Genomic DNA, 11305 nt, shown 5'->3' on the forward strand with positions numbered 1-11305 from the left:
TCATCTCTTCTCCTTATCGACCCATCACTTTTTTTTCATCCAGCACTTTTTTATTTCACTTATTTTGCTTTCTTCCAATCTAAAATCGACGCAGGAGATTCAGGCGAGCTGCGCGGACGTGTGCGAGAGCTGCGAAAAGAAAGTGTACCCCCTAGAAAAGGTGGAGACAAATAACAAAATATTTCACAAACAGTGCTTCCGGTGTCTGCAGTGCAATTGCGTGTTAAGGTAACGTTACAATCTTCCCTGAGACTTTATCTCTCTGTTTTTTTTTTTCTTCTTCCTCGTAACAGACCATATTCCCCCTCTTTTTTCTCTTTTCTTTTCTTTTCCTGCAGCACCAACCGATACAAAATCTATAAATGGAACAATCAAATAAACGATGGTTTTTTTTTCCCAAACAGGATGGACACGTTCACCTTAAATAATGGTAAACTCTACTGCATCCCACATTTCAAACAACTGTTCATCACACGAGGTAATTACGATGAAGGTTTCGGCGTGGATCCACACAAGAATAAATGGACGACCAGCTCGAGCAATCCGACGAGTCCATCGCCGATCGCAGTATCGAATGGCGATCTCTGATTTTGCGAGTTGTAATTAGACGAAGAAGAAGAAAGGAAAAAGAAAGAATGAAACGTAAAAGCCTTGGAAGGCTGTAATGTCGAATAAAGCCAGAATTGGTCAGGCATAGAAAAATCCATTGGATATTTTCAATTTTCCAAAGATGATTGCCAGGCCATTTGCGAATCGATCGATAAATCGTTTTAGCCTCCTCTCGACTTATGCGACTGATCGTGCGTTGATTATGATATTTTAATCGACAAGAATCGCGACGAGGATTTTAAGACGTTTCACGTCCTCCCTATTCCTTGCTCTGTCATTTTAAGTATTTTATTTTTTAGACTTCTAGATCCCTATTGCCAATGCCCTATTATAAATTCCGCTTAAATATTTGTTACATTTATTATTATTAATATTAATATTATTTTATTATTATTATTATTATTATTATTATTATTATTAATATTAATATTATTATTTTTTACTTCTATAACTTTTGGTATTATTTTATTATATATGTTGTATAATACAGAATTTCATTGCGCTTTATAATACATATTGTGTCATCCATTCATTTACCTCTTTTTAAACAGATTATTGGAATTGTTAGTTAACAATTTCTTTTTTCTGAAAAGAAATAAGCAAACTCATACAAATATATATGTTTAAATTAAACAGCATCGATAAAAGATGCAAATTATTGAAAAGAAATAAAGAATATTAACTTTTGAATAATTTTAAAAATAACATACCAAATGTAAAGTCGAGAAATCCTTTCCTGAGATTTAAAACTGAAGATCCTTAAAAGATCAGTAGTAATCAGATATTTTAACTACTTGTTTAAAAAATCTCATGTGCTTGACTTTCTTTGTGCAAATAATTAAGTAGGTTAGGTATATCTATTGTACAAAGGATTTTTGTTATAAATTAATAAATTGCTATAAAATAATTAATCATATAAGAAAAATACTGAATTAGAAATATTAATAATATTTTACTGTACAAATATATCTAAAGCAACAATTGTGTTAATTTTAATAATAATATTGATTGCTTTAGTCATTGATTTTAAAACAGTGTGCTATTTTAATAATCAAATATGTAATTATCAAATTTATACCTTCCAATATAGTTCCGTTTAATCATCTTTTTATTAATTAAATTATTCTATAAATAAATATACTTTATACATTGAGATAAGATATCTTGTTTATCTTCTATAAATTTGACAAATAGTTCAGTATATTTCTGCAGATGGCAGAGTAATCGTATTAATACATCAGTGTTCTCCATGTGCATTTCTTATTTACATTTATTGTGTTCCTTTTCATTTATTTCGATTCAATAAATATTGATCACAATCACAAAATCTGTTCTAACTTCAATGTTAACTGTAGTGATAAATAATAAAGTGACATTTTCGAAACAAAATATTCATCACATTGTGATAACATTACTTCTTCACTTATCCCTAGACATAAGCAGCTAGTGACTTTATTATATTTTCTGAGAAATTGGCAACACTTTCCAACAGACAGTAAGCATTCAATTATCATTATTTAAATCACTTTCTATAAATTCTTGTGCAATACATTCAATATTTCAGATGGAAATTTGCATAGATTCTTTAGAATCAGCGAAAAATGCAATCGAAGGTGGTGCAACGAGACTCGAAATTTGTTCCGCCCTTTCAGAAGGTGGTTTAACACCCACTCCTAGCTTTTTACAAAAAATTAAAAGTTTTTCATCTATTCCAATTTATGCTATGCTTCGAATACGTTCCGGAAATTTCGTATACACGAAAGAAGAAATGGAAGTCATGTTACAGGATTTAAAAATATTAAAAAATTACGGTGCTAATGGTTTCGTCTTTGGCGCATTAACGTCAGATAATGAAATCGACGTGGAATCTTGCAAAGATATTCTTTCCGCTGCTCAATCATTACCAGTAACCTTCCATCGAGCCTTCGACGAAGTCAACGATCCCTTAAAATCTTTGAAAATATTAATAGATTTGAAATTCGAGAGAATTCTAACTTCTGGACAAAAAGATACCGCAGAAGAAGGATTAGAATTGATAAAAAAGCTCGTTCAAGAAGCTCAAAACAAAATAATCGTGATGCCAGGTTCTGGTATTACTAATAAAAATATCTTGAAAATAAAGATGATATCTGGTGCGAAAGAATTTCATGCATCAGCTAAGAAAAAGGTGGTAATTCCGTATGGTATAAATAAAGTTAAAATTGGTGCTAATAGAGAAACTTACATCACAATGACTGACAAAGAATTAGTGCGAGAAATGGTTCGAATTTTACTGAATACTATATAGTGTTCACGGTGATAGACTATGCATTTTTAAATCGAAGAATATTTTGCTTGAAGTCACGAACCTGTTTCTTTATATAACTGGTTTCTCGATAAAAAATTAAATTCTAACCAAAAAATACAATACCAGATTATTATTACTATTTATTTATAAGAAATTTATATTCTTGTATATTAATTTAATTTAATAAAAAAAAAATATTAAAATTTAAATATTATTTGGAAATTGTCTTTTTATTTTATAATAAAACGATTCGAAACGAGAAAAAATACATTGACATAAATATAGAGAGAGTATATATTTCTTTAATTAATGTTTGGAACAACTTTTGCATTTACATATTCATCTAGTGATGTAATTTCGCAAACAGATTAATTGAATAAGATATATTTAATCACAATATTAGTTTTAAAAAAAGTTGCAAAATATTATTATGCTTTCATTTAAATTTTATAAAAATATAATTATTTAGCTCAAATTTACGTATGATATTATAGCATATATCCTCAGAATACAAATGCATTCTTACTACACAATAAATTCAGAAAATGTCATTATCATCCATATTTAAATTGTAATCGTTTCATAGTACTTGTACATAAATGGAATCTATATTACGTGTTAAAAATTATGCATGAGATTGCTTATTTCATGTCGTAAATAATAGGTAACAATTATTCGATGATTCACAATTGATGAAATTATCTCGAACTTCTTTTTTATGCATATAGGGCAAACAGAAAGTTGACTCGTCGAGATTTTCCTTTTGAAATCTTCACTTCAACATCGTTACTCTTTCAAAACTAATTGATTTTTATTATCCTACAACACTATTCTATATTTAATATGTCGTTAAATATTATATTATAATTTTAAAATTAAAAAATAAAAAATCAGATAAATTTCTATTTCAATTTCTATATATATTCTGTCGCAGAATCACATGTTGATAAAAGATCGCGAAAGATTATATTTTAAATCGGAAGTGATCGATTGCATAATATCATGACGATAGCTTTTCACAAATTATCCAAGAAAGACAAGTGTCGCAAGCAATGCAATAATTTCGCGGTAAATATCTTTGCGACCAATTTGGAATTGCAAAAGTTTGCGCAACAGTTCAATGCATAAGGGGTCCTTGCACACGGAAAATAACGGCACTAACGATCAACTGTAGACTGCGCACTTTCGATTTACGACATATCATGGCGAAAAGTGCGTATATACACGCATACAAACCCATACCCGCCCAACGATATGTAAAATCGAAAGCTACTTTAAACGTGTATATGTGAAAAAAACAAATACGAAGTCAGAATCCATGTATGTACATTTGTAACGCATATGTACAAGTTTCATGGTGCAATCATAAGGATCGCGCGTGTGCACATTGGCGTCAGTGAACATGAATTTGAAAATAGCCTCAAAAAATAGATGTAAACGAGAAGAAAATAAATGTTTCAAAACCTAACATTAATATGTAATTTCGTAAGAAATTTCGATTTTTTATCTATAGATTTTAATCATTCTATAAAATTTATGAAAGATATAAAATTTGTGAAAGAAATCTCAAGCACGATTAACATTTTTTAATAAGACAATGATATCAAATTATGTGAAACATCAGTAATGAGGTTAAACACTTACCACAAATCAAATGGCGCGCAATGACAATTCAGTCAATCAATAGGTCCAATTAAATATCAGGAATTATTGAGTTAGATAAAAAGACACTCACAATCTGAAAGTCCTATGTAAATCAATCACATCGAATAATAAGCAATGGATAGTTTAAAGTCGGTCAACTAGTTACTTACTTGTAGAAGGGATAGAGAAAAACATGATCTTTGGAATCTGGCACGAAGGATCAAGGGGTCGTTTTTTCTAGCAATGCTACCAACTGCGCCGGCGCCCATGAAGTTGACCGGTGGAGAGTGTATTTACCGCCAAGACGCGCGCGCATATACCCCTGCAAGGTACGTTGGCCTAGAGAATGTGTTAGTGCGTGACACTCTACTGGTTGTCTGGTGGCTGTATTATTGCTCAACTGGATTCGTCTCTCAGTGCGAGAAAGACGTTCAAACGGTTCGGTTGTCATCATTTGCGCATTTCGACCTCGTCCTTCTTCCTCCTTGTGACTGCGATATAGTTTCATTTCGTTTTAATTCCCTTTGTCTTCTTTCACAGTGATCCATAATTCTCTTTGTGTAACCTACAATAACACAAAGAAACATTCGAATTCGATTTGGAATGCATTTTCGTCACTCATTATATACAGAAATGCAAGATTATTTCACATTATTATTTAGTGTGTGACTGTGTTCGTAACCTCATATCGAGAAACATTTTTTTCTATTTATGTGTGAATCCTTTGATTATATATTGTGCGTAGACATGTTAAAAAGTACAAATATCGTTATATCATACATGTGTTATCAAGAATTTACGAAAATCTTTGTCTAAAATATAGACACGATTATATTATTCACCATACATCAAGAGCTTTCATAAGAATTTGCTGAAGTATATATAAGCAGATTTGTAAACGACAATATCACAGAGGTAATTTTGTTAATATTTTAAAATAAATTGTATTGCATAATTGCACAATATAAAATCTTAGTATAGAAATCGCACGAGAAATCGTTGTCTGATCTATTCGAGATTCAATTCTTTGCAAATATGGAGACAATACATAATATATTTCGAGTCTATGGAAAAACAAAATGTTTTAACATTTCCCATTTAACTTAAAAAAAAAAACAGTATGACATATTCATTCATGATACAACGCATACGCGTGCTTAATCTTATGAAATCAAAGAGGTGACAGTTGAAATCGAGGAAGTATAACGAGGAAAAGTCGTACGAGTATCAAATTCACAAAGAGCATATGTATGTATAGTCTCGTTATATATCTAGCAACGTTATAAAAAAATTTCCCAAACTTTCGTAATATTTTACAAAACTTTCTGTCGGATATATTATAGTTGACCTACTTTTAAAAGTATAGATTCTTTTCAAAATCCTTATATTATAAATCTTAATAAATAATTATGTACATCGAACTACAATACAATAGACCCTCTCAAATACTATATTTGACACAATAAATCATATTGAATCCGTTGAATATGATCTTTAATACCGACAGATAGAAGGTAAATTGTAAGTTATGATTTGATAATAAGAATCAAATACTTCATCAATAATTTATTTTTCAAAAATTCATCGATATTTCTCAAAACTTTGAAAGTTATCTGTTAAATTATTATTATAATTACATCGTTTACGATATTTTCGTGTCATTAACAATTCTAATTGATTCAAAAGCATATTTTTCAAAAATATTACAGTTTTTTATCTTAATAGATAAAATAACTTTCGATTTTTCGAATACGAGCAACCTGATTCTAACTTGAATAATCCAGGTTACGTGTGCAGAACGAGAGATGCATTTCTATCACGTATTTTCATCGTTCGTGTCGTTTATCCACGTGGCGTGAGTGAATTGAGAAAGCCAATACCAGACTCCTTGAATCCGTTCACAGTGTCTAACGGTACTCTTATTTCTTCTTTTCAAACTGTTGCTCGATGATGACGCGTAACACCAAAGAACGAAATCTCGACTTTTACCAGTTTTATGTAAGATGAAATGGAATTTGTCGAACAGTACAGAATAGTAATTAAAGCATGTTATGTGACGCACGTGCAATACTTTCACATAACATGCATGGATACGTAAACTGCGTTAGATCATTGTATCACTGCGCAGAATTCAAGTATTCTCGTTTTTCATTTCTCGTTTTTTCGTTTTTTTTAATTTACTGATATCTCGTAGTAAATATTAAGTAGAATTAAATGAAAGCTCATAAATGGCTGATGGATAATATTTTTACTGAGACACGTTAAGGTACTATTTTAATTATGAGATACTGATTATTAGATTAAATTATCGATATTTATTTTCTTTACATTGTTTTATGTTGAACTTTCATCGTTACTCTTTATTTCGTAGAACTTCGTCAACCTGACTCGATAGCCAATTATTTACTTTGTATTACAAGCATGTATCTTTATGCGGAAAGGACCGAAATGCACGATAGTATTTGATTTAAAGAGTTTCAAATAAATTTCTTGAACATAAAATTAAATTATTCCAAAATTTTATTGTTCGATAAACAGTGAAAATAATATTCATAATTAATGTTTTTTGAATATGATAATAAAATTAAATTATAGAATTAGCAATTAGTAAGTTATTTATATTCTATTATTTTTTAAATCATTCAATTATATTTTTTTTCTAAATATAATTTTATAATAAATATTTATCTTATAATGTTTATATTATATTATATATTGTATATTAAGCAAATGAATTTCGATGAAAAATATATTAATTAATGCTAAATGCAGCTAAATACAGTCTGCTGAATATTAAGCAGACCGAATCAAACAACATCGATCGCAATAACAAGCATTTTCGTAGCACTTCCGCTTAGACTGACGGAAGCTCTACTTTCTTGCGCGGTCAATGACGTGTATGGTATTGGTAATTGTAATAGGACTATTATTTGAATAGTTAGATTCCAACCCCATGATTAAATCTGATTGAATCTCGAAATTAAAATTTAAATCTCGACAGAATTTCTTTTATTTCAATCCGTTAATCAATATAAATGAAATTAAGATACGATCAAATTTATATTTAAATATATGCGATGAAGTTTTTGAAGAATAGCATACGATCTCAATGCGAAAATTCGCTTGAAGGAAGATACTCGACCGAGATTCTCGATTTCCATCGTTTCTGGATCAAAGATCTTTTTATGGATTTCACGGTCAAGCGATCACGATCTCTATCATCGCTCACCATAACAAAATTCTTTCTTTGAAATTTATAAAAGATCTTAAATTTTTAAAAGATCTGAGGATTTCCACTTTTTTAATCTTGCGTGAGATATGATAAGATATTATATTTTTTTACTTTGACACTAATTTTACAATTAATATATTTGATATTTATAGACGATAAGAAAACATGTTTAGAGTAATTAACAATTCAAAAAATGGCGGAATTCTCATTCTCTCAAGTAAAACTTTCTGAAGTTGTAAGTTCCTTGTACTTCAAGAAACTTTGTATTTTTTTAAGATAACAATGTGCCAAAGAAAATGCTTGCTATTTTTAGTCACATTTTCTATTCTACTGACAAATTGTTATACAGCACGCTTTCTTCATAATGACTTAAAACATATGAAGTTACTCGCAAGATATACTCGTCGCTGTAAAACAGTTTCACTTTTCGCTATTGTCATGAATGGGCACGCGATTCTTTCCACGGAGCTTATGCATCCTTCGAAGAAACGGATTGCTTTTCTGGGTTTACGAAAGCGTGGAGAAACAATATTGGTTTCTAGACATAATTTAGAGATCGGTACACTTTGATCAGAAAGGCTATACATTTAAGTTTTTCTGACTAACAGAAAAAAATCTCTCTTTTTAAAATTTAATTTTTAAATTTTTTTCCTGTTGCAACGATATTATCAATGAAGATAATTTATTTTTTAACTAACGAGACATTGGAAAACTATTTGTTTGCATTTATATTATAAATTCGTAAAATGTCCTTAAAATGTCTAAAAAAATCATTTGCGTGTTTCCATATAATTAAAAAAAAAAAAAAACCTATAAAATGCCTATTTTTTTTTTTTTTTCTTTTTGTTAAATTTTTGCATTGCAAATCATTGAAATATGACATGTTAGAAAGAAATAAATTTTTTTAAAATTTTAAAAAAATTTATTTCTGTCTAACTTGTCATATTTCAATGATTTGCAATGCAAAAATTTAACAAAAAGAAAAAAAAAAAAAAAACCTATAAAATGCCTATTTTTTTTTTTTTTTACTATTGATGAATATTTGCATTGCAAATCATTGAAATATGACATGTTAGACAGAAATAAATTTTTTTAAAATCTTAAAAAAATATATCTTCCGATATTTTAAATATACTTATATCTTTTTTATCGGATTATTATGTTTAACTCATAAAATAAAATGATTAAGAAGAAGAAAAAAATGAATTCTCAATATGAATTTTATTCTAATTAAGTTTCATCGATTTTTCAGTGCGCCGTGATCACTTAGGAGATATAACGATATAAACAAAATACGCTTAAGGTGAGGAATTTTCATCGGAGAGACGAACGAGAAAAGATGTGTCATCATTGAGAAGAAAAAAATCTCAGCGAAAGATACCTTTCCCCAAGATCCATTAATTCGTATACAAACCACTGAAAGGACGTTGATCGAGATGGAGGACAAGAAGCAGTGGGAAAAGACGAAGAAGCTGTTCAGCTGGAGCGACGTGCAGACCGCGTGAGTAATACGCTTGAAATTTGTTTGGGCTCGCTTCCACTTTTACTTCGCTTTCGTTGATTGGAGAAACCGGCCATGGTTCGACTTTGTACCCGAAGCTTCTACGATTATATTGGTCGTTATAATAATTATATTTTAATATTGATTTCACAAGAATGCTAAAAATAATGCTGGAAAAATAACTCCAATTTTCAATTAACAGGAACGATGAAGGAATTCCACAATATAGCTATTCTATACAAACGAAATATAGTTATTTTATTCAAGTTTTGAATTTATTTGAATATCGTCTAGTTAGAATTCATTAGAATATTATAATTTAAAATGCGAAAATAAATTAATACAAAGAAATAAGTATAAACACGTTATATTATTTAACATGAATTGATAAAAATTAAATATTATGAATTGTAAAATATTTTTTTTTTTGTATCTGAATTCTATTATTTTTTTTTTTCACACATTGTTATAAAACTGTTTTTTTTTTTTTTTTCGTTTTTTACAATGACGATAATTGCAAGAATAATCTGAGTGTCATAAAAAAGTACGTATATTCTTTTTTTCCGCGAAATGACCATGATTTTGTAACTTATTGTGAGGACGTGATTGCATGAAATGTACAAATTCTGTTTGAATACATACGGCGATTTTATGGTAACTTGCATTCCGCTTGTATAGATTATGCGGAAAAATCGTATTCTGCTCCGTGAATCTTGATTCTTCTCTTACATTTTACATTTTTCGTCGAAGAAATCTTTGATTTCTTTTATTTATTCTTTATCTATGATTTCCAAAATCAGTGGAAATCTTTCATCGTAGAGGAAATTGGAAGAAAATGGAAAAAGTTCTATGGAGACGCATCGAAGACACAGGAAACGGTGTGTATCAAAAAATTTCTAACGAGAGTGAAAAGTCGTGGAGACTTCGAAAAAGTCGGCCAACAAATGGCGCACAAAGCGCGAGGCAAATTTTGCAAGAGCACCACACACTGGTACGAAGCTACTTCGATCCTCGAGTTCGCAATCGCGCGTGAAAGTGGCCGACGAGGAGTCGCGATGAATAGGCTCGTCCGCTTGTGGCTGCTTCGTTTTATCATTGCACAGTGAAAGGGTAAAATGTAGGCAAAACACACGAACGATCGCGACAAACGCATCCTCTCTATGTCAGATTGATCTAACATCGATCTCTCTTTTGCGAAGAATCTCTAGGCGTGAACTCTTGTACGAAATTATATGCTCAATTTTTTATCAAACTTATTCGTTTTCTCATTGAATATATTTTTATTGCCTATTAATTAGAGTTTTTTTCTTCGGTAAGGAGGCTGAGTTAATTAATAAAAATTATTATCATCTTTAGATTGATGAGTAACACTTCTATTCTTTAACTTTTAACGATGAATCATAACCAAAGCCAAAGAATAGGCTTCTGCGTGACATATCTTAGATACGGTATTTTACATTTTATTCTAGTCATAGTCGTAGAAAAAAATAATAGATTAATAGAATGATTCAATAATTGAGATTATTATGGAAGGATCTCCTGTTAAAGATGATAGAAATTAATGAATCATTTAGACGGAAAAATAATAAGTTATGGTATGGTTGCATCATTAAATTTCAAAGTGCGTGTATGCATCTATTCAAATGTAATTAAGAATAACACATTGATCATTGATTGCAAATTACTGTTTGTCGTTCCCTTATGTACCGATTACTGTTGAAGAAACGAAAAGGAAAGAAGTATAAAGACATCTCGAGAGATGGCACCACGCTTACCATTTCTGTTACGTGATGAACTTAGGGGTAAATTAGCATAATTCACAACATGTGTCTCGTTAACATAAAAACGAGTATAGACTGATAATTATCGAAGACACAACATGCATTGCGTGACGCTCGAATACGCGCATTACATAAATATAATTTTATGTACAAAGTCGCGATTAATTTACGCGATCATATCATAATTTAATCTTTATTTTATCTATTTTATATAATTTTATATAAAATATATATATAAATATATATTTATA

The 11305-nt window shown here is 29.8% G+C and overlaps 3 protein-coding genes across 4 annotated transcripts in view; all 3 read left to right on the plus strand.

Annotated features, from left to right (window-relative positions):
• Window positions 1-1121, plus strand: part of LOC102675372 — a 46721-nt gene extending 45600 nt beyond the window's left edge. The window contains 2 exon segments of the mRNA XM_031511098.1: window positions 95-228; window positions 405-1121. Of these exon segments, the coding sequence (XP_031366958.1) occupies window positions 95-228; window positions 405-588 (318 nt within the window). The 3' untranslated portion in view covers window positions 589-1121.
• Window positions 1122-1512: 391 nt separating this feature from the next.
• LOC102678357 (copper homeostasis protein cutC homolog) lies at window positions 1513-2992 on the plus strand. The gene is made up of 2 exons (XM_006617049.2): window positions 1513-2104; window positions 2174-2992. Exon 2 carries the CDS (start codon window positions 2174-2176, stop codon window positions 2894-2896), a length of 723 nt encoding a protein of 240 aa, XP_006617112.1. The 5' UTR covers window positions 1513-2104; the 3' UTR covers window positions 2897-2992.
• Window positions 2993-4969: 1977 nt separating this feature from the next.
• The window catches only part of LOC102678903 (ABC transporter G family member 20), a 37229-nt gene continuing 30893 nt past the window's right edge, over window positions 4970-11305 (plus strand). The window contains exons 1-2 of one of the 2 annotated variants that reach the window (XM_031511147.1): window positions 4970-5455; window positions 9025-9273. In XM_031511147.1, coding sequence (XP_031367007.1) covers window positions 9209-9273 — 65 coding nt within the window. In that variant the 5' untranslated portion in view covers window positions 4970-5455; window positions 9025-9208. Of the gene's footprint in view, window positions 5456-9024; window positions 9274-11305 lie in introns of those variants that run through there. The other variant, XM_006617054.2, reaches the window with a different exon arrangement.

The sequence above is a fragment of the Apis dorsata genome, unplaced genomic scaffold (genome assembly GCF_000469605.1).
Source record: "Apis dorsata unplaced genomic scaffold, Apis dorsata 1.3 scaffold_292, whole genome shotgun sequence".
In the NCBI taxonomy this organism is placed as follows: domain Eukaryota; kingdom Metazoa; phylum Arthropoda; class Insecta; order Hymenoptera; family Apidae; genus Apis; species Apis dorsata.

Coding starts and splice junctions, on each gene's coding strand:
- LOC102678357 (XM_006617049.2), top strand. CDS start 2,174: ATGGAAATTTGCATAGATTCTTTAGAATCAGCGAAAAATGCAATCGAA.